Source organism: Tachypleus tridentatus, chromosome 3, assembly GCF_004210375.1.
Source record: "Tachypleus tridentatus isolate NWPU-2018 chromosome 3, ASM421037v1, whole genome shotgun sequence".
Taxonomy (NCBI): domain Eukaryota; kingdom Metazoa; phylum Arthropoda; class Merostomata; order Xiphosura; family Limulidae; genus Tachypleus; species Tachypleus tridentatus.
The window spans coordinates 99,723,751-99,749,071 of NC_134827.1; the positions used below are offsets into that span (position 1 = coordinate 99,723,751).

General features: G+C 30.1%; 1 protein-coding gene across 9 annotated transcripts in view; it reads right to left on the minus strand.

Annotated features, from left to right (window-relative positions):
- Positions 1-2,426: 2,426 nt before the first annotated feature.
- Positions 2,427-25,321, minus strand: part of LOC143247589 (retinoic acid receptor RXR-alpha-A-like) — a 66,732-nt gene continuing 43,837 nt past the window's right edge. For 5 of the 9 annotated variants that reach the window (XM_076495907.1, XM_076495905.1, XM_076495908.1 and 2 more), the window contains exons 2-8: positions 21,386-21,537; positions 18,634-18,749; positions 14,380-14,537; positions 12,583-12,728; positions 10,284-10,410; positions 9,400-9,624; positions 2,427-8,535 (exon numbers count right to left, since the gene is read on the minus strand). In XM_076495907.1, coding sequence (XP_076352022.1) covers positions 8,285-8,535; positions 9,400-9,624; positions 10,284-10,410; positions 12,583-12,728; positions 14,380-14,537; positions 18,634-18,749; positions 21,386-21,463 — 1,101 coding nt within the window. In that variant the 5' untranslated portion in view covers positions 21,464-21,537 and the 3' untranslated portion in view covers positions 2,427-8,284. The remainder of the gene's footprint in view (positions 8,536-9,399; positions 9,625-10,283; positions 10,411-12,582; positions 12,729-14,379; positions 14,538-18,633; positions 18,750-21,385; positions 21,538-25,321) is intronic. The other 4 variants (XM_076495906.1, XM_076495902.1, XM_076495904.1 and 1 more) reach the window with 3 other exon arrangements.

Below are 25,321 nucleotides of genomic sequence, written 5' to 3' on the forward strand. Positions count from 1 at the left end.
TATTAGAATAAATAACTTACAGTACCTTATAGTCTTTATTGCTCATAAGGAAGCCATACGTATTTATCGTAATCTCAGTAAAAGTATATGTATTATCTTAGGAACAAACAACATCTATTTAAGATTATCTAAATTTTCCACTCAGGGATTACCCCAGCTCCCCTTGTCTTCGTCACTTGCATCTTGGGCTTCACCACGAGACTATAGCTTGATAAAATTGTCACGAATGTTCAAATTGTTTTGTTTGTTTGTTTGTTTTAATTTCGCACACGAGGGCTATCTGCGCTAGTCGTCCCTAATTTAGCAGTGTGAGACTCAAATTGTTTAATCACGAGAAACATATTTTAGACAGCTTATATAAACAAATGATACAGAATTTCGAATTATGCAAGTTATTTGTTTGTAATTAAACAAAAGCTACACAATGGGCTAACTGTGCTCTGCCCACGATGGATATCGAAACTTGGTTTCTCGCGTTGTAAGTCTGCAGATATATCGCTGTGCCACTGGAGGGTGCTGGAAGTTATTAAATAATTTTATTATAAGATAAACACGTTTATATATATATATATATAAAATATATATATAAAAATAAATATATTTATTGATCACTGCCCAAATTAATAAATCAATTACATACATTTAGAGTAATCGTCTGTTTAAATTTCGTAACGTTGGCATCTAGTAACTTCGCAATATGTTTATTTCGTGTCAGCCTGGCCCGGCATGGCCAAGCGTGTTAAGGCGTGCGACTCGTAATCTGAGGGTCGCGGGTTTGCATCCCGGTCGCGCCAAACATGCTCGCCCTTTCAGCCGTGGGGGTGTTATAATGTAATGATCAATCCCACTATTCGGTGGTAAAAGAGTAGCCCAAGAGTTGGCGGTGGGTGGTGATGACTAGCTGCCTTACACTGCTAAATTAGGGACGGCTACTACAGATAGCCCTCGAGTAGCTTTGTGCGAAATTCAAAAACAAACAAATTTCATGTTTACATTAAGCGGTAAAAAGTATTGAAGAGGTGTCCTACGTGATCAAGCAATTCTTTTCTCCCTAGAACAACGACCCGCTCCAACAAATTGCCAATTGGTGTCTCCTTGTAAGTTTGTATTCAAGTGAATCAAAATTAGCCATACATTGTACAATATGTTATCTCCATGAGCTCAGCACAATGTGACTATAATCTTCAATGTGAAGTTCAGTTGATTGTGGGTAATATCCCATTATTCTAAAACAAATTTATCGAGAACTGTGTATTTTATCAGAGGGAGCCAATGAAACATTTTGCTAAAACCAGTCAATTTTGTCAGAAGCATATCACTTCTTGAATGCTTTTCACAACAAATCTAGCATATGAAGATGATAGTTCACCAGTGCCTCTTTCAAACGTCTGATTACAGAGAACTCTATAGACATTGTAGTTTGTGACTTGACCACAATTTATATGAAAGTTCATAAATACGTTTTATTCTTTCATATGTGAAAGTTTTGTTTTACTTGATTAGATTTTGTACTGTTGATTGAGACATGTCGATGGCTTTTGTAAGAAACTTCTGTGTTAATATACTCACCTATCACAATATGCCACGCCCCCTTTTTTACTAGGACGACTTGTTGCAGGTCTCTACTTGAATGATCCTCGTACCCTAAGTTCATCCATATATCTCTGTTTTCCAATTGCATTGTAAAATAGATATCCCTGTCTTGAAAATTCTGAACTCCCACAAGGAAGATATATATATGGTTTTGTGGGGTCTATTCATTTTAAATATGAAAACTTTAGTGTAACAGTTTAATGCTTAAGGTTTTTCAAAGCTTCATTTGCGATATTCAAGTAATATTTCGTATTTCAAGATGAGTATATATATATATCTTTAGCTTAACATGGCGTACATTTTTATTTAGTATTTTCTATTTGACCTAAGTTACAAGGGTTACCTACATGGTCTCACCAGGACTCATTTTTTTATATTAAGGTATTTTATATCTTTTATCACACACAGAGAGAATCACTTGTTTAATTGTTCACTCTGTTACGTTTTATTTTATTTTAACGTTTCTTTGTAGTTTAACATGTAAAAATTATTAAATATTTCTTCTTTGGATAAACTTATGTCTTAGCTAATTGTCTGCAACTTATCTAGTGCAACTCATTAGGAAATATATCCCCAAGCCCGAGATCTGAGAACCTTCAGTCATTGGCAAGACTAGCTTCACAATTTCACTGGTTATCGAAAAGATGCTACGCTCATTAGAAATTGTAAATTTTACGTAAAAAAATATAAAGATATAAAAAAGTGAGTCAATTGAAAATGTTTAGAATTGTAGTTTAAATCAGTAATTGACATGTTAACCTCATATAAAAAGAGTTTTAAAATATTATTCTACAGTGATGTTGTAGCAATAAGAAGAATTATTTGGCACACAGTTAAAGATAAAGAAAATTTGTATTTTAATATATTTTATGGTAACCAGGTACAAATAGAAATGTACAAATTCTGTTGCCAGTTGAACTCTGATAAACCTATACTTATATATAATCAACGTTTTCTAGTGATCTTATGAGTGTTTGAAATTATCAAATGCAAAAAAAAAGAAAATCATACCACTTGTTTTTGTTACCTTAATGGTGATAAACATTTTTAATAATAAATTACTACTTCAAGTATTTTTGTAATTTAACTTCAAAAAAATAAGACATATGTAGAAAATGCTAGTAAAGATATTTCAAACTTATTACCAATGTGATATTAAACAGATAGATTGTTCACAAAAAAATTACAAAAGAGATTGATAATTTCAATAAAACAACCACATTATTAAAAACTAAACTTAAGTTTTAGTACTTGAAAAAACAAAGAATTTTATCAATTTGCACTTTAAAAACTATTAAAAAGTATGATACCACAACAAGTGCATTGAAGTTTTGATTTGAACCTACAAATTAAATATTTTAAAGCCTTGATATACTATGCACGCATTAAATATCACATACACAGAGTTAGCATTATTTTTGTACCTTACACACGCATTAAGATTTTAAAAACGATTGTGAAAAGTGTTAGAATTTGAGCATTTGTTTCAGAAGTTAATTCTTCCAAAATGCAACATAAACAGGTGGCTCATAAACATGTTAAAATTGTGGTAATACTACACACCCATTCTTTGGAGATTTAACAGTTGAGTGTGTTATATTAAAAAGATTTTTAGTGTACAAATAAGCAAGTCGTACAATAACCACAGCCAAGATAAAGTTGCAGTGGAATGTCAGGTAGCAGAACTACATTTTGACATTGTTTTAATTATGGAGGTAGTGTGAGACCACTGAAAATTGGTCACTTTTTGGAAAAGGTATGTCACAGCAGTTTTTGATGCAAAATAATCACAGACTCAAATGATAAAGATGTGTTCAGACCAGGAATTTAGAATTTTAAAGATTACGCTATTCCTTATACTTAATGGAAGTGGAAAACAAAGTAACATGGATCAGCTTAGGGTGAAAAAGACCATCAAGAAAGAGACCTCTAACACTTACACTTCAGCCAACATCTTGTAAAAGGTGAGAATCCACAAACACAAAGGTCAGTGACAAAAACTAACTATTTGCTCCATACAACAGAATGCAGCATAATCAAGAATAATCTCTGTTTGAAAAGGGAGCATAAATTACAGGCACACACAAGTTGCTTCCATGAAATATCTATTCAACCATCTTCTTCAAACAGCTGGAGAATGAAATTGGTATTCAAGTTATTCCACATGAATAGTGAATAAATGAAGAATGTTGTAGGTTCAATTAGTGAAGACAACTAAAACTACATATGTATATATATATATATTGTACATACAACCTTTCAGGAAATTACCTTTTTCATGTATTTTACACAGTTTTATGCCGTATGAATAGTGGTCAAGTTATAAGATGCAGAATCTATGAAATTGTGCATGATCAGTTTGTTAAAACAAGTGCTCGAAAATTGTCATCCTTGCACATCAGATGGATTGTTGAAAGTCACAGGGAGGAGGAGTGTGCTTTGTGCATAACAACTTTATGATAAAGACTTTTGAAATGAAAACTACCCTGCAGTGCTTTTGTCAAGTTGCACAAACATAAGACTGAACATGAGTGGATGTGACAGCACGGACTGTCTCGGGTGGTTTGAAAATCAATTCAACATAACACACTCAACCTCTGTACACGTGGCCTAAATAAAGAAGTATCACAAAGTACAGGTTAATTACAAAAATTCTAACAGACAAAGAAGAAAAACACATTATTCTATAACATTAGACAATTTCCACCAAAAAAAGAAGAAATATAGGATTATTTTCTAACAAAAAGCAAAAAAGTAGAAATTACTTGCAGGAACAGAAAAAATATCCAACAAGCAAAACATCTTGAATAAAATCTCTAAGAAGGCTTGGTAACTTGGATGAATTTCATATCAATTTTAACTACAGTAGATTTGAACTTTCATGGAATGATTTGGGTAATATAAACTAGTGAATAGTTTTTTCTGGAAAAAACAACAAGTAATTATTTATTAATTTTTGAATTATCTGGCATTATGATAACATAATTAAACTTACTTTCTTCAGAGAATTAATAATTATTAAAAAGCTTTAATGAAACGTACCTTCATCATTATTTGTTTTGTATTCTAGACTGTTCTTATATAAAAAAAACATTCAAACATTTTTCTTTACAGTTCCTAGTTTTCAAACTAATATTTTATACACTGCTAGATTATAAACTTTAGTTGTTTGAAACTTTTCTGAATCCACAATTTTCTGCATATCATCACAAAGACACTCTTTATTTCATAAGCTAATATCATATCAGAAAAATAAACATTGTCACCACATCTTTGTACAGCAATAGTTATATGATAAGGAATATTATTTGGTTTCAAATGTAAAACAAGTTTATTATAAGCCTTACCATATTTCTTAGTTTTCTTTAAAACCAGGAATATTATATTATGAAAACAATTTTTATGCTCTGTAAGAACTCCACCAAATGCTGCATGAGACCAGTTAGTGAACATGTGATGGCAGTGTCCAAAAGGTTCATGTATAGATAAAAATAACACTTTTAAACACTGCATTTGTTAAATTGTATAAAACATCTTTCTCCTAAGAACATTCTTTACTCTGAGTTATTGGTACATAAAAAGAAGACAGTGTAGGTTACACACAGCTTTTTGTCAAGTAAAATATCTTTCTTGGCAGGATGGTTTTTACTAAAATTATGACATTCCAAAACTAGTAGGTTTATTTCTGAGAACACAATTTCAAAGATTTTTAAGACACAAGGCTGTGACACACAAGCATGGTAAGTTGTGTCACACTTATCACAAACATATGTTACCTAAAAATTATCTTTTAGAAATGAGTCAACCATTAAAATATAATGCCAACAAATGTTTAACAATATGGGTTCTGTGAAAAAAATGTTTTGTTTATTAGTATTTAAAGAATCATCTTCTTTTTGCAGAATAGATTTTTAAACCATAATTTCTGGATTTGAAATATAAACATATCATAAATATTTGGGCATCCAAAGTAACACAAAAAGTTAATGCCAGAGTTAAAAAAGGTGAATTTTATCCACTCTTCTGTGACAAGTGACTTTTATAAGTAAAAACAAATTTTGTATTTATATATTAAAATATATATAAAAATTAAATATGTTGCCCAGTTAGTAAGAGTGTTATTTACATGGCTTGGATAAGCATCTATAAATATATCTGTAACTCAAAAACAAACCTCACTTATGATAATAAATCTCAAAATCCTTAAGCCACTCACAAATAAACAACAAAAAACACTGATAAACAACTAAAAAAAGTTATATGTTATGCCAACATCACACATTAGCTTTAGCGTACCTACTCAGAAAAGTTCTAAATAAAAGCAAAATGTTGAACATCACTTAGTTTATACTTTTAAGTTCATTTATCACTGCTTGTTTACTTGACAAACAAGCTTTGTTAATGACAAATCAAATATTTTTGACATTTACAAGGTATCACACTAATGTAAAAATGTTCTTATTATTGTTTCTAATTTCCATGTATTTGGTTTTTAGATGTTGTCACAACTAAAATATTTTTACTAAAATTATACATTTCCATCTTTCCAGATGTTGATAGTCCATAATAATATCAGTTCATTAAAATATTTTGTTAAGACTGAATCATTAAATAACTTTCCTTCATCTAAGCATATATATATATATATATATATATAGATGATTAGAATTAATTGGATAAAGCATGCTATATTTACTTCTCAAGTTATTTGTTTGAGTTTTTAAACAGAAAACTACATGAATGACTATTTGCACTCAGTTTGCTACAGCGAATTAAACCCTGGATTTTTCTGTTGTATATCCATAAATTTACCATTGACCCATCAGGGGACTTCTGAAGATATACTGGTAAGACTACGTGGACAAATATACCTTGAATTTGAACAAAGATTTTATTTTCTTATGTTTAACTCTTACTTATTAAAGTTTTGCAAACTGTTAACCTTCTATAATTGTAAGTATTCCTTGTGACCCTATGAAGAAAAAATATTGTAATGACCACAAAGGTCCTGAAACTACAAAATTCAATAAATGTACTTAGCTTACTGCTAAATTTAAAAAAAACAAATGAATCATACAACTTAGTCAGTAGTAAGTGAAATACCTGCTAATTTATTTTGCAATTTGTTTTGTAACACTACTGGTAAGTATCCTTTGTGAGAAACAATAAATATAACAAGCCGCATTCAATTTTCAATTAACAATCCTTTTAACCCCTATATAAATAAACAAAATTATAATTTGAACTTTGACATTTAGAAGTAAGCTGATAATTCCATTTTTAAAATAAGATCTTAAAGAAGGTTTAACTTACCCCAAACCAATTCAATAATACAAGACCTTAAATCAGGGCTTAAGTTGCCCTGAACAAGTGTAGAAGCAACCCAAATAAGCAGAAATAAGGAGATTCTTTATCAAACATAGGATGGTCATTTCAAAAGCATGTACAAGAGGCTTTGTAGATGAGATGAATATAATATCCTGATAAGGGAAAAATAATGAAACATTGATATATCTACTGTTTGTTTCTTTAGATTTTATTGTAAAACTGCACAATGGGATATCATTATCTCACTGTGTCCACAATGTGGAGCAAACTCTAAATTTTGGTGTTAAAACCCTCAAGTCAGTAGCAATATTTCAGATTTCAACAGTGGGAGAAGAAGGCTTTCACTAGAGATTCAAAGGTGAAAATGCATATGTTTATATATTATTCCTAAACTAAACAAAGAGTGTTTAATTTGAAGATACACCATACTGTCTCCAAATTATCTCGAGTTTTCACAATGCTCTATATGTGTTGTGTGAATTATTAATGAACCTGTACTGTGTGAGTGAAAATTATTCAACTATAAATACGTGTACTGCATGTGTCCAACACCTTAGAGTCTATTAAATCTATGTCATTTTTTGTGTCTGCTAGAGTACATCTATACATTTAAACCAGGTAATAAGGTTCTCAAGCTTATGCCACATTATGATGTTTCACGTATTACTGAAATATAATAATACGTCCTAATTATACTGTGTTTCAGTAATACTACTTGTGTGTTTCCTGTTGTTCCTTCATCACAGAACCAATCCACATGTTTACATATTTATGTGAAACAACATCAAGTTAAGTGATGCTAGCCAATCTAAGCTAATATTTAAAAGAAACTAAATATCTCTTCTTTGTTTCACATTTACAATTACTTCACTCTGTCTGTACATTGTTAAATATACCTTCCATACAAATACCTTATTTAACATATACAATTCACAAAAACATAATAATTAGGTGCCAATAAAAATTAAATTATCTCCAATAACATACTTTTAAAACACTAGCAAAATATCTTTCTCTCTCTCATGTATTTTGTTTTGTTTTTTTTTTACATTGTAAAGAATTATACTGAAAAACATTTTTAATAACTTTTGAAACAGTAACTTTACACACCTTTTTCTGTACAATCTACACGGGAAATAAAAACCTTTCTGATGTCCATGCACATATAAGGTATAAAAAATAACCAAAAGATACGTACCATAAATATTTAACAGTAATAAATGGCTCAATTAGTGGCATTGTAAACAACAAAAGTATAAATGTAGTCAGGGCCATATAGATTCTTAAGAAATGTAGACAAAATTAAAAAAAAACAAAACAAGTGCAGATGAAACAAGCCTTACAAACCCAACAATACACTGGGTTAAATATTTGTTGCAGACTCCAACTTTGACAGAATATAATTGTCAATTGATGTGTCACTAATTAACCTATAGAAAAACAGGTGTTCCAGACAGGTGAGCCCAATACTTCGGAGTGCAGGGAGTCTCAGAAGTAACTTTGCAAAACGGCCTTGTTGATCAGGGTACACTTGTTTACAGTACTCTTCCAGCGATGCATAGACCTTTTCTCTCAAAGATTCTACATGCTGTACAGACTTTAACTTTTTGGCTTCTGTGAGAGTAAAAATATAACGACTCGTAGAAGCTCCATAACAGTATAAGATAATTCTGTAGCTTTCTCACTTACTGTCTTATTATAAATATACAAGTAACACCTTAATAAACACTAGCTTTAGAATTTTAAGTTCATTTGATACACTGTATTCAACTTATAAGTTTATTATCGACTTGCTGTTAAGACATGTTCCAGAAAGAAATTCAATCAAACTAAGATATAAGTAACAAATGATGATCAATAGTTTTAGAAATCTCTCTATACTTCACCAGACAACAGTATTCTCATTGAAAATTCATCTTGTATTTTATTGGCTACAAATTTATAGTATAGGCAATTTTAATCTTCATTGAAAGAAACATGATAGTATAGTAATTAATATTAATTCAATGCTAGAGAAACATCACATGAAATTTTATTGAACAAGTTTTAGAAGCAAAAAAACATAAAAAGTCATTTTTTTTCTTATTTCATTTTTTTTACCAAATATTTATTTTTTTAGTATTTGTTTGGATTAACATGTACACCCACAAAGTTAAGAGTTAGTTAAGTTACAGCTAGCTTTTATACTAATGCTAAAAAAAGCACATAGATATGACTGGTAACCTCATACCAGTATATGTCCCTTTTTAAGTAAAAACAAATCATATTATATTATACAAGGTTTTAGAGTATTTCTTAACTAATTTAATGAAAACAATAGTGCTAATCATTTTGATTTATTCAACCATCCAATATTGATTTAAAATAAATTTATGACAAAAAACAAAACCACACTTTTAGTAATTAATATCTTCTTTTGTAAAATGTTTGTATACACTTTAATTAAATTTTAAAAATTTTACTGTATATTTCCCATACCTGGGTTAAATAAGACAACTGCCCGTAAGCAGCCAAGTTCAGTTTTGTCCATTTTCATCTCTCGCATCTTAGCAACCAATTCTGTGAGCACTCTGTCAAAGATAGCTCCCATTCCTGCACTGTGAGCACTGTTTCTCTGTACTACCAATCCTGTTGCTAGGACTATTCCATCTTTCACTGAAATAGACCGATGAGAAATAGCGGCAATCAGCAGCTCATTCCAACCTATAAATACAGTTAACACGTACAGGTGAAAATATGCAGACCAATGTGAAATCTAATATATTCATATAAATTCTTTATATAATATATAAAATATATTACATGAAGAAACTTTATTTGGAGATGATTGGCTAACAGTATTTAAAAACAAACACGCTAAACCTTTAAACTACACCTGACTATAGATAGTCATTCAGAAAGAAAGAAAGCTACCAATTCATTACTTACTGTTCAGCATTTCTTTGTTTTATAAACAAAACTGTAGATTTTTCATTTTACTTAGCATTAAAAAAATTTAGTTTAAAGCTTTACAACTGACATTTCCAGAAAACTTTATACCAATACTCTGTTTATTTGAGCACTTACACTAGGCCTTTTGCTATATCTAATTTATTTTTTCTGACGTATTACATATGAGAATTCAAAACAATTTTAAACTGACCTTTACACAATTCTTATATAGAATATGTTAATTTTCCATGTTTAAAAAAATCTTAACTTAAATGATCCCATTTTAAATTTAAATCTAACACAAAAATATTTAAAAAAATAGCTTTTATGTACTTGCACTGAACCAATGATACCATATTTACCACTAGTAAAAACATGTATAATGTTTTGGCAAGTTATTAAAAGTAAGAACAACTGTACATTAAACCTGCCTGTTTTCAGTAAAAGCACTTGATCTTCTAAAGGTAACTCTGTGAAATGAGGGATGTGTTTTGCCCACTCCACCAGCTGGTGCAACTGGCAGTCAGCAGCTTTACAGATGTTGGCTAAAGGTTCCTTCTGTGAAACAGCACAACAAATTAGATAACCACATTGAAGGAAAATTTGTTGTCATTGTCAGCAAAACAAAAGTGGAAATCTTTATACAACTATAAAAAATGGACTTTACAAACTTATAAATGTACCCATACATTGTAAATTTAAAACACAGACGGATTACTATTACAAAGAACACTTATAATGTAACATTTTGTACTAAAGAACTGACTTAAGATAGTATGATAAAGTAATTGTTTGTTTAGATAGAGCCAAGATGAGAAAAGCAAATTATATGATGAAAAACTGATATAGATAAGACTGCTTTAAAAATAGAAACATATTTATATTATTTGTTATTTCATATAAAAAATATTATTCTCTTACAACTATAAAGTTCCTTATTCTGAAAATTTCAAGATAAAATACTATATATTCTTTACAACCATATGGTACCATATTATCATTTAAGAAGACCTGTATTAACAGTGGAAATACTGTTTTTCATATTGGATAAGCAAGCCTATACAAAAGTTGTTTTAACTACTGGTTCATATAAACCTCAAATAAATTACACATTGCTGTGTGCTGTTAAAAATGTAAAATAATCATAGCACATCATTAACTTGACTTATGTTTAGAGAATATGACATCTAACTCCATAAACTGATTATTCTGTAAAATATTTAATTACAATAATTATTCAGATTTATACATAATACAGAATTATGTGTACTACTTTATAATTCCATCACATAAAAATCATTTACAAAAAAACTAGTCTTTCTTCCTGTCTGTCTGCCTACAATACACGATACTAAATTATGTAAAATAAAATAAATATGTATAAATAATTTCCACTGACAGCTAGGATTACTTATTTAATCTAAGATAACATTTATTCCTAATGCTCTAATTTGAGTTTGATAATCAAAAACAGTTGTGATTTATTATTATAAAAACATTTTGAAAGAGTACAGAACACCTAATTAAAGAAGTACCTATAACACTATGTAACAGAATTTTTACTTTTTCTTGTTCCTGGACAGAAAATGTTATTTTCCATTGGCTTATGCTTAAACTAAATGGAAAAGACCTATTTTTCTCTTCAAACTTTGCTTTTGTGACCTGGGAGCATATAACTAAAACATGATGGGAGACTATATTTGGTGGCTGATATGTGAAAGTGATTTACATTACAGTCATAAATTTCGAAAAACTACTCACTTATAAACATTTTTGTATAACTTCAGTATAAATACATGTAAATCTTGATTCATATGTTGTTTTATTCAGACCTTATGTAAATGAAAATGTGCAAATTTGCCTGTTTTTACATATAAAATAGGTTAATTTCTAAATTTCATTATCCAGGTCACAAAAGCAAAGTTTGAAGGGAAAAATGTCCATTTTCTCTACTTATGCAACATAAGCAATTAATAAATAACACATACTATCCAGGAACAAAATTTGTGTTATATAGTATAATGTTTACTTTTGCTGACTTAGGCCACTTCTCTTATTTAAGACCAATAAAGTAGGAGCACAATATTTAAGACAGACTAGCATTTTACCCTTACGATTTTCTGTATTTGTCCTTGTGAAGTATATACCATAACTATTTACCATATATTCAACTTCAGAACAGAAATTGTTTTAATAATTTGTAGCAGTATTCCAACTTATATTTGGTTCACATCAGTTATGTCTGCCGTAAAACTCTATCATTATTGAGGTTATGGTGCTACGAAGGTTACACAAGTGACTCACAGTGAAAAAAATTATACAAGCTGAGATTTAGACCAAATTTTTGGTCAGTCCAGGAAGGTATCACAGCATACTTCCCCACAAATCCATTGTTACTTTTTACAACGAACTGGACATGCAAAGATTTTTTAATATTTTTTTCTGTTTGTCTGTAAGTGTTAATACTCATACAAAATAAGGACAGATAAATAATCTACTTGAATTTCAGAGCTATAGAAAATAATTTCACATTCATTCCACTATGAAAAGGAATTGACACTAATTACATATCTTAAATAAATTTAACAGCATCGTTAATTTTAGCTTCTTACTGATTATTATTAATGTAACAAGAATGTAGACTTACCTAATAATTTCACATTATTAGGTACATATTGTAATATAACTTCAATTTGCTTTAAGTCAGGTATAAAGTAAGGAATAACTCACATTCATGTCTATTTCTTCATTTTTGGGCTCAACACAAAGCTCTGCTTCTAAGATGCGTTCTATGGGTACATCATGTGAAGTATTACATGTGCTTTCCACTTCATTCTCATTTTTATCTTTTGTTCTATGACGTTCTTCTTGCACTGCTATAAGAAGAGAAGATACAGTACACAAGAAAAATCTAAGGCCAACACACACCTCCATTATTTGATCTGTAAAAAACCTATTTTGTTATATCAAATAATAGAGGTATGTTGGCCTTACCCTTTTCTTGTCTAAGGCCAACACACACCTCCATTATTTGATCTGTAAAAAACCTATTTTTTTAATACAAATAATAAGGCCAACATACACCTCCATTATTTGATTTGTAAAATAGTGGAACTATTACTTTACACAAGCAACATTCTCTACTTGTAATTTTGATGCTAGAAGACCAGTAGGAAATGTTTTGGGGAATTACTGTATTTCCTTTTAAAAAGCTAATAATATTTAAAATGTATAAAGTTCAAACACCTCAATAGCAGGTACTCCTCTACATCTCAAACATTTATAAACAAATTGCTTCAAATTTGTGAAACCTTTTAATATATTCTTATTATTCTTCAAAATGAAATAAAATATTCCAACATATAAATATTATAAATTCATCCCAAAAACAAGTAATCGCATACTCTCAACATACAATTAGTTCAAAGTACAATCTTAAAATTCATGTAAAATATAAAGAAAACTACATATATCACACCCAACCAAAGTATGAACAGATCAACTTACTGCAACAAATGTGAAGAGCAGATTCATAAATTTATGGTCTTAGCAAGACAAACATGAACAATGATACAATACTAAACTATCATGAGTTTCAAGGCAGCGACAAATATCATAACATTTATTAATAACACCTTTGTAGAACTTTAAGTAGTCACTTCTATTCACACAAATCTATTTACAGCTGAGAAATTAGTAATGATTCTCTCCTTAAAAAAAACACACTTCAAGAAAATGTATCTTAATTAATAAATAATTAAATAATAATCACTTTACCCTTATCTTTGTACACATGGCTGTGATATTAAAGCACTTGTGCACTGAGAACAATTAGAATTACTAACTGAAACATACAAGTGAAAGTTCTGTAATTTTCACATTACATTTTGTGACCTTGAACAATAATATTGTATGAACTAATAATATGTGTCAGTGTTATTAAATTTTGGCTTAGTCTTAAAATTTATTTATACCTTACACTAATGGTTAACGGTAGCCTGTGAGGGATTTTAATCCCCAGTTACATTGTGATGTTTGTTTGTTTTGAAATTTGCACAAAGTTACATGAGGGACTATCTGCAATAGCCATCCCTAATTTAGCAGTGGAAGGCTACAAGGAAGGCAACTATTCATTACTACCCAATACCAAGTCTTGGGCTACTCTTTTACTAATGAATTGTAAGTTGATCATTACAATATAACACCTCCATGAATGACAAAGCAAACATGTTTGGTAAGACTGGGGTTCGAATCCACGAGCCAAGTGGCCTAACAACCTGCCCACACCAAGCCAGCCATTGTGATGTTAAAAAATAATATTGTACGTAATGAAAAGTCCTTCAGAAAACTAGCATAAAAGCACCCAAATAAATAGCAAGTTATTTGTAAATGGTAACAATGTATTAAAAGATGGAAATTGGTAGATAACTGCTTGGAAACTTACACAAAAATTATGAAATGATTTAGTATTTTATTAGAATATACTTCAACATAGACTATCAGTTTCCATTGAAAGTACAGACTTACCTTCTCTTTTCATACCCATAATCAGACATTTTTGGTAACGACAGTACTGACAACGATTTCTCTGACGTTTGTCAACTATACAGTTTCTTTCTTCTCTACAAGCATAGGTCAAATCTTTGCGAACTGTTCTTTTAAAAAATCCCTTACAGCCTTCACAACTAAAATGTAAATACCAAAACAGTTAATTAATGTTTTAAATAAATAATCTTTTATGGATAAATAACATTTTCTTCAGCAAATTTAGGTTAAAGCATCAGAATTCAAAGAATTTATAGATAATACTTAAGTCAAAAATAAGTTAATTTTCATATTTCAAGTTTGCTTTTTTTCCCAAGATAAAGTGATAAAGAAACTATTACTTAGAAATTCTTTTGCCCTCTTACTCTCATTTGAAGGTCACACAAAATTCTTGCTACATATACAAATTAAATTATTAAAGAAATACATTTTGTTTGTTTTTTGTTTGAATTTTGCACAAAACTACACAAGAACTATCTGTGCTAGTGGTTTAACTAAAACTCACGTGTGTCTACATGTTCCTCTGTGGTAGTATTCATTAACTAAGAGCAAATGGATCAATAATCTTTCTGACACTGAATAAATAAACTAATTCTCTATCACATTTTTCATTACATCAAAGAATGTTTGTTTGTTTTGAATTTTGTGCAAAGTTACATGAGGGCTAGCTGCTCTAGCTGTCCCTAATTTAGCAGTGTAGAACTAGAGAGAAAGCAGCTAGTCATCATCACCCACCACCAACTTTTGGGGTACCATTTTACCAACAAATAGTGGGACTGACTGTAACATTATAATGCTCCTAATGCTGAACGGGCAAACGTGTTTGGTGTGACAGGGATTCGAATCTGCTCTTTTACCAATGAATAATGTGATTGACCATCATATTATAATGCCCCCACAGCTGAAAGGGTGAGCATGTTTGGCATCACGTGAATCTCGACATATGTAATAGAAATAACTAAGCAACTTCCTCTTCAAGTGGTTCGTGAAAAACGTTCAAGAGAACTAAGAAAATTTACCTCCTCAAAATGGAAATGCTTAAACTGTAGCTTAAACTTGGAACATTCAAAACTAATGTAACTGTAGAATTAATGTTTAAGTAGAAATACTATTCATGAAATATTATAATGTAATTTTATGCATAATGAAACCATTACTTTTTTAGTAATTACTGGAGGATTTTTACAAAAGAAACACTTAAGCACTACAATATTCTAAGGAGTCATATATAAATATTGTGACCCTTGCACCTCATGATAAGTTTTTGTTGAAATTTTAGTATTTAAAAAAAATCATACATTTTACATAATTCCTTTTAAAAATGTTCAAACAAACTATTTGTCCAGTAAATCTATAATTAAAAGAGCATATTCAACTTGAATTTAAAAAGTAATGTGTGCATGCACACACACTCATATATAGTAAACATTCAATACTTGTTTAAATTACAAATGGTAACTATGATCATGTCATCTGGATTATCATGTTTGTTTGTTTGTTTTTGAATTTTGCACAAAGCTACATGAGGGCTATCTGCTCTAGCCATCACTAATTTAGCAGTGTAAGACAAGAGGCAAGGCAGCTAGTCATTACCACCCACCACCAACTCTTGGGCTACTCTTTTACCAATGAATAATGTGATTGACCATCATATTATAATGCCCCCACGGCTGAAAGGGCAAGCATGTTTGGTGCAACCAGGATTCGAACCAGCGACCCTCAGATTACGAGTCGATTGCCTTAACACGCTTGGCCATGCCGGGCCAGGATTGTCATGAGTTTGACCATTTACAAATATGTTTTACATGCTCAAAAATTTACTAGAAGGCTTAGGATTTGTTTTCATATCACTTTGATGGAAGAAAATGATTTGATTATTATTGCTAGCTAAAGAAGCATGTACACAACATATTACTCTACTTTACAAGTCTTAAATAGACTAATAAATAGAAAAAAATTAATCAAATATTACATTTATGCATATATACAGTTATATTAGGAGCAAAACCAATTTGTTATATATTGTTTTTGCATATTTTGTTATTTCAAATTAATTACTGGTTGATCTACAACATATGAAAAAAAAATGCTACTAATTACAAGAACAACTGAGAAAATAGTTAAATAAATTTCTCCTTTTTATTAATGAACAAATAAATTTGTTATAAAAAGGTAATATAGAAAAACAAACAAACAAACAAACCAAAAATTAAATTTAATATAAAATTACAGTTATCTTCAAAAGGAAGTACCAATTTGCTAAATACGAATACTCATTTGAAAATTTTCTTCCTTGTTTTAAGCAATTCACTAAAACACAACTTATATTATATGTAATATATTATTATTCTTTCTTATGATGTAAATATATACAGTAGAAGTAACTAAATTGTTAGAGTCTAATTTAAAAGACAAATGGAGCCAAGTAATTTGTTTGGAAAAAATAAGTAGAATTTTTAAAGTGTTTTCAGGCTCTTCTCCATAAACAGCTAATAAATGTCATATCTAGCAACAAATATGTCATATAATAATGTTGTCATAAATTGTCATTTCCAGTAAGTTTCAACTAATGTTTGTTTTTGTTTTTTGAATTTTGTGCAAAGCTACTCGAGGAGCTATCTGTGCTAGCCATCCCTAATTTAGCAGTGTAAGGCTAGAGGGAAGACAGCAAGTCATCACCACTCACAGCCAACTCTTTTACCAATGAATAGTGGGATTGACTGTCACATAATAATTCCCCCATGGTTGAAAGGGCAAGCATGTTTGGTGTGAGGGGGATTCAAACCTGTGACCCTCAGATGATGCCTTAACCCACCTGCCTATGCTGGGCTATTCAACTAATGTAAGAAATTCGCAGTCTAAGAAAATTATGCTAAAACATTAATACAACAACAAAAAAAAACGTTACATTTTATACACTTTAATTATAAAACATGTTAAACTAAGTCTGAAGCTAATCTATAGTGTATAAAATAACGTTTAGAAAATTCTAATTAATATTTAAGTAATGTAACTTTGGCTCTGTCACTGATGAAGCCTGCAACAAAAGTTGATAAAAATTAGTTTACTATTCAAAAACTAGAGGCAAAAAAAAAGTTGAAGAAATGATATGAAGATAAACAGTGCGTAGGATGATACATGGTGGTACACCAGTGACAAAATGTTTGCCAAAAATTACATTAATAAGAAATGTGACCATCCCAAGCTGCTAATCATGCTCTACAGTGATTAATCACACTTTCAATGAAGTAGCTAATGAAATTCCACAAAATTACACCCTATTCTTCATAAAAAACAACTGTCAACTGGAAAAGGGATAGAAATGGGTGAATTTGGTCTGATACAAGTCTTCTCAGAATATCACACTGTATTTGATAAGGCTAAAGTCTGAACAAAATGCTGGCCAATATAATTTTTCAGTTTCATTGTTCATAGTTCTGACTCCATGTGGTTTGGCATTACTATTCATTAAGATTAAGGAGCTGCCACGAGCATATATGTGAACATAACGTTTAAGGATGTCATTTTTATATTTCAGATCACCTATAGAACAACTCTGCATGTCACAGAAATCTGTGCAGTTCTTGGTCGAAATGACAACCCAAAACCTTCAAAGGCTCTCCTTTCCTGAATGCAGCAATCCAACAACTGTTCATTACATGTTCTCAAGATCTTAATTCATTGAAATTCCCTTGATTGTAATATAATAAGTAATTAAAGTTTTAGAGGTGTAAAACAGCTAATAAGCAATAATGAAATGGAGTTAGATTAATGAAAATTATTTAAAAATAAAACATTTTGATACTCAAGTAGCACTAATACAAGTATAAATCAAAAACTTAAGTAGGCCAATGTGGATCAGTCACTGAAACAGTACATACAAATGTTCTTTAATATCTATTTATAATTAGAAGAGCATTATCAAATGTACTAGATAAATACTGTTGAAAACAGCAGTGAAACAATCTAGAGTAATAGATGTGATGAAATAGTATTCATGCCCTCTTGAAAATAACTTTAAAGCCAGAGGCATAGCTAGGGTTTTCAGTGCCTGGGGACAAAATTAGTTTTCGCACCACCTCGTGACAATATGTAAGCCATAATTCCTAATTATGTAACATCAATTTGGTGCCCCCAAACCCGATGCTGTGCCCGAGGTCAGATGTACCCCCTTATCCCCCAGCTATGCCACTGTTTAAAGCAAAACTTTTGTATTCCCACTGTTCAAGTACATACCTGTATACTCCATAGTGTTTGCCTGAGGCTCTGTCACCACAAATGGAACAAAGATGTTTGGACCCACTTAATGGATGATTTGGTGGATAACTGTTCTGTTGCTGCTGTTGTTGGACCTAAAATAATACAATTTCCGCACGCAGGTTAATTTGAGTACATAAAAACAAAATACCATCAGTGATAGTGTTCTGTAAACATAAATAAACTGGATCACTTACATATGCCTTACAAATTTTAAAAAAACAACATAAACTTAAAATTAAAACAATGCTTGATATATTAATAATATAAACAATAATGATTTAGAAAATAAAAATGTCAGAAAGATCTATCAAAAGTATCATTTTATGCTTACTAACAAATTTATAATTTTTAAGGTAATTTTCTAATTGGCAGTTGGCAACACAGCTTCTATTCACCATTAGTAGTTTTACTGTAGTCCTTCAAACAGTTCCTACTTAAATATGTCACATATTCATCATCTTAATGACATATCTTTACAAGCTAACATGTTAGCTCATTTTAAGTAAACAGTGCACTGTTTTTCAGTAGGCAGCATTCTGATGTTAGTTTTCTCTGATTACCTATCTGTCTTTCCCATCTTTTGGCCTAGTGAGGCCTTATTCTCCATAACACTGTGCCATTCAATTCTCACACCAATGTTTTTCCTCCTTTACGTGCATCACTGGCCATGAACCAGTTTTTATCCTCCATCCTCAAGCAAATATCTTGATGTTTATCCTATCTTAAATAACACTGCAACCTTACCCATGTCCCTTGTTAATTATTCTATTTCTTACTCTCCCAAACCCATAGTCTAATATTCCATAGCTACACTCTTCCTGTCTTATCTTCTTCTTTTCATTCATGATCTTATTTCTTGTTGTCCTAAATCAATACCAAGGTATTTAGTAATCACAAAAACGTTTATATCTTAACCACCACTTTTATTAGTACTCTATTACCTATTATCCTAAACTGACACCAAGATGCTTAAAAAACTCTAAGATGTTTTAGGACAACGCGAGACTTATTAGTCCATCTCGGCTGTTCCATTCTCTAAATTAAAACTATCACTAAATAAATTTTTAAAAATATATATTAAAGCCTTATCATTCATAAATTTATCAAGCTTTTTCCTTAAACTTGTTTAAATTTACTGTCTCCACAACAACAATAGGCGGTTCACCTGTTAGAAAAATAAAACTGTCTTAGCAGAAGGTGATCCCTCTGAATCCAAACTTTATACTTATGTCCCCTGGCCTTACTATTTTCATTGTTAAGTCCAAAAAAGATGATGCATCAATACTATCAATTCCCTTTACAATCTTAAACACCTCAATCAGATCCACCCACCCATCCACCTATTTATTTTTTTCAATATATTTCAACCTCTCCTGATGTGACAGCCCCTCCATCCTAGACACCATTCTAGTAGCCTTTCTCTAAACCCTTTATAACAATTCAACGTCTTTCCTAAGGTAAGGAGCCCAAGACTAAACACAGTATTCCAAATGTGGCCTAACCAGTCACTTGTACAATGAAATTAAAACATCTTCAGACTTGTCTTCAATATTTTTATAAATACAACCTAAAATCCTATTTGTTCTACTATAAACAACAGCACACTGTTTGGATGGCTCAGAGACTGATCAACTATTACACTAAAATCCACTTCTTTCATGGCACTCTTAAGGTTAATCCCACACAAATTATAAATATAATTCAAATTATGATAACCACATGCATTATCTTACATTTATTATAAATAAAGCCTATCTGCCATTTATTTTTCCAAATCACAAAGTGATCTAAATACTTTGTAAAGTAGCTTCATCCTCCTCAAAATCAACAACAACAAAGACTTCAATGTCATCAGAAAATTTAAGTAATTTATTGACAATTCCTTTATCTCTGTCACTAATGTAAATCAAAAAGAGTAAGGGCCCTAAGACTGAGCTCTGAGATACCATACTTAAAATATTAATCCAGTTTGACTGAACTCCATCTGTAAAAACCTTCTGCTTTCTTCTATCCAGCCACTCTTCTATCCAATTTTCTAACTTATCCCTTAACACCTAATGAGATAATTTTTTACAAGCCATCTTACTGCTTATTATGATCCTAATGGACAACAGCATCTTGTTCCATTCTTCCTGTCTTAAACACATCCATTTCCTTTATTAGTGCTCTGTCACTTACTAACCCAAACCAATAACCAGATACTTTGTAAGCTCCAAGCCATTTCTGTCTTATCCACTTTTTTGTTATTCTCCATTACTTATTTTCATAACTTGTATCTCTGTATCAACTAAACTCTGGCTACTATCTTCCTGCCTAACCCACATCAAGTCAGTTTCAAGTAATTTTAACAGTACTGCCATTTTCTTTTTTTTTTAAATGTTGTGCAAAACTATACAAAGGCTATATGTGTTAGTTTGTCCTAATTTTGATACAAGAGACTGGAGAATAATTACAAACTTTTGGTTTCGGACTACGTTTATCACACTCTAAGTCCCAAATGTGTGCTTTGTCTTTTTTTTAAAATTTTGGTTGTAATGAAATGTGAAATACAGAACCTAAAATTTACAGTCCAGTACATTATGCTCACAGATTTATAGTTTTGCTTTTAACTTCATGTTCACTTCTCCAGAATTTTATTAATATATGTATGTGATATAAAATTAACTAGTTCTCAAATCTAAATACCATGTGTATATATATAATTTATAGAACCAAATACAACACTTACAGCTTGTGAAATAAAGTTACTAGCAAGAATCCCAGAAAAAGTTGGCTGTGACAAACTGCTGGTAACATTAGAATTCATTCCTGCTGTGGTTGCAGAAATGTTTGACACAGATCCTAGGCCATTGGTCACTGGTGAAGTAGTAGTAAAACCACCTAGAGTTAGTGAAAATATAGAAGTAAAATGACTACAAACATGGTACATCATCATAAAAAATGTACTAATTTATTTGTTGACTTTGAACAACCTCATGAAATGATATTTTTAAACAATTATATCTCTATGTTTCAATAACTTAAAGTGAGGTCCTGAAAGTAATACCATCTGGTAGTTCCATAAACTTTAAAGTTTAAATTGAAACAATATTTTATATCTAGTTATAAGCCAACAAATAAACAAAATGTAAAAGTTTATACATGTTAATATAATTCATATTTGTGTCCAGTCTATCCATAAACATTTTATTCTTACCACAATACTAAAAAAAACACAAACAAAATTATCACAATCCACTAATCTACCTTATTCTAAACCATTTCATGTGTACTGAACATAACAAATATATGAGAATTGATTTATCTTAGTTTTTAATAGTTCTCAAGTGCTATAATTATACATTTGTACAAAACAGCTAATCCCTGGTGTATTCTTACTCAAGATACCTAAGTTTAAAAACTCAGAAGTAACATCAGTTATTTCACACAAGTTATTAAAGTTTTCGTGTAACAATTGAAGCTATTAAAAACATAAGCAAATTACGCTGAGATCAAAGTTAATCTCTAATCATCAAAATATATCTTAGATTCAAGAACAAAATACTGGTCTGCAGAAAACAGACAAGAACTGATCACCAGCTCTGATCAATAAAACTGTTTAGTCCAGATCAGCATCTACACATGCACTTTATCTAACAGTTATTTAAATAATACAGGTTTTAAAATATCCAACCTAAAAATGTTTCTCTTAATTTGCACCTCTGATCAACTGTACTTTGAAGATAAGAAGCATCTTGAAGTTAACAAGCTTAATTTGAAATTCAATACATTGTTTCAAAAAGTAAAACTAAGCAAATGCTGTTTCAAAAATTTGTAGTCCATAGTTTAGTTTAAAAAATATTTTCAGTGATATTCATATTAATAACCTTTCTTTAATATAATAAAAATATATCATAGTGCATGCACTTAGGTATACCAGCAATAAAAGGTATGGTTCTTGTTTGTATTAAGAAATGTAGTTTATAATCTGATGAAAATTTGAATACATATATACATTCACGTAGATAGCTGTTTGGTTTGAATTACTTAACTGTGTTTTTACTATACAAGACTTCAGTAGAACCATCAGTGTTCCTAACTTATCTTGTAATCTACAATGTTATTAGAGTTCACTGTCTCAAATTCTGTGTTAATTCGTAAAGGAAGTTAGGAACTTAATTGGTGTTGTTTTTTTGTTAAATGGTAATACTTTTCAACCTTTTATAACCAGTCATATTTGTTGAAAGTAAACAAAATAAATAATATCTTTGACTATAACTTAACCACTGTAGATGTTATGTTGATCAATAGATCAGTTCATCTGTTTAATAAGAAACCCAGCAGAAAAAACAATTAATCAGTAAGTTCATTTGTATATGTAGTTAATATTTCATACTTTCTCTGAAACAGTATAATTATGTGTATTTAATACTAAGCTGAAACACACTTTATATCACATTCTAAAACATAATAACATAAAACTGTATCCATACAGTTTTAAATAACATTGAAAACCCACTTTAAATGACACAAAGTATATAATATATTGAATGGGTCTTGCACGTAGTAACAACACAGTAAACCTTACATCAGTCAAAAGAATATAAATTCCTTCTTTAAACAATTCTCTGCAGAAACAAAAATAATAATTATTTATCATGTCCAGGGCACCAGGTACATTTCATAATATCTACAACACCATTCTGCATAGTTTGGTATACCCAAGAAAAAAATAATCCCAGTAGCACTAGCATATTAAACCAGGTTAAAATTACATAATAGCTTCTATATTTGTTTTGTTTTATTAATTAGTTGTATATCTTTGCAGTAGTTTGTAATTTATAAAGAAATACACAGCTGACAGCTAATGATCAATCTAGATTCTCAAAACCACACACTGGATTTAACTCACCTAAATTCAACTTAATACATCAGTGTCTATTGTGATGAAATAATAATAATAACAGACATGCATTACTCCAAGAATGAGTATTCTGGTGAAATTAATAAAAACAAGAACTATATATCAATATAATAATGCACAAACAATTAAACCAACAAAAAAGAAAAATTCAATGTTTTGTTAATTATTTTGCATATGGTTATGCAATGTGCATTTTCTATACTGTTCAGTTTTAACATTTGTTGACAAAAACTGATGCATAATTAGATTGTGTTTAATCATACTGTTTGCATGAGATTTTGCTAATTCCTATTAAAAGAAAAGCTACAACAGTGGTTCTTAGAAATGAAATCAATAACAAACAATTTAATGAACAACTGATATAAAACAAATCAAACAATTTAATATAATCATGAAAATTTTAATAAATAATATATTTTGATAACAGGTTTTTGTCTGATTTTTTCACTATATGGCCTTGCCTTGGTAAAGGGAAATCAATTGAAAATTGCTTATACATTTTTCACTCTGGAAATCCATAATGAACTTACTTAGAATATGTACCAAAATGTATATGATGTGATATTATTGCAATATGTCCTGTCACTGGGTGTATTCTTTTGGATCATTTAGTAATAATAATGCAAAGACTAGTCTATGCATCAATAACAATTAATTTATTTTTTCAATAAACATATGTCACAGCCATATTACTTTGGAGGCTTAGCTTCAAATACAATACTTTAAAAGAAATTCCAAGATTAATGGCACATATTCCTAACTTGTTAGCTTAGTTCCATAAACAAACACACTAACTCAGAGCAACTGAATAGCATAACAGATGCATTAACTTTCACTTCTAACACTGAATAGCTTTCAAACCAACTACTTTACTAAAATTATTTAATCATTTATATGTACTTCAGACTTATGATCCTATACACATAAACAGTTCAATGTAAGCCAGTAATAACTAGTGATAAAAATTTAATGGCTTGCAGAATAAAATCCAATATAATGATTTACACTTAAAGAAAGAATTATTAGAAGTACTCAAATTCATTTATTTGGGTGTTAACAGATGTACATGGGGTCAGTATATATTTAAAAAGCAGTGGTGATTATAATTATGAATTTACAAAATGTATACTTATGAAATGTAGCAAGCTTACAGTCAATAAGAGAAGTCAGTTATACAGAACAAATATGAAATGTTAACCAGGTTTCTGTGCAAAAGATACGTCTTCAAAATGCCAGTATAACTCTGGCTCTGACAAATTGGAGTGAAAGACAATGTTCATGTGAATAACAGAAATACTTTTGTCCAATGCACAGTTTGAAAATTGTATTTTCATGACCTCTACAATCTTCTAAGTCCATATCCAAAGAATTGTTCAACATCAGTGTATATTTTATCTGGTAATTTCTCTATTTTAACAAAAACTCTTCCACAATTAGCAATATAAGATAACATTGAAAGTTGAGAACTGTGACATCATATTATAATGTCATGTTGAATAGTGTCAGTTTATAGAATCATCATTCTATAAACTCAGAAAAGTCAACTTAAAGTTTCAAGTCCTATATACTAGTATTAACTGTTGAATTACTAGTCAAGTAAAATATGACCTGTGAAATATGTTAATATTATACACATAAACATGATACTATACAAACACATGCACATTGCATTTTTATCATATATTTATACAGAAATGTTTGCAATGAGCCAATAAAAGTTCTAATATTTATCTGTAATAATAATGTAGATATGGACCATTA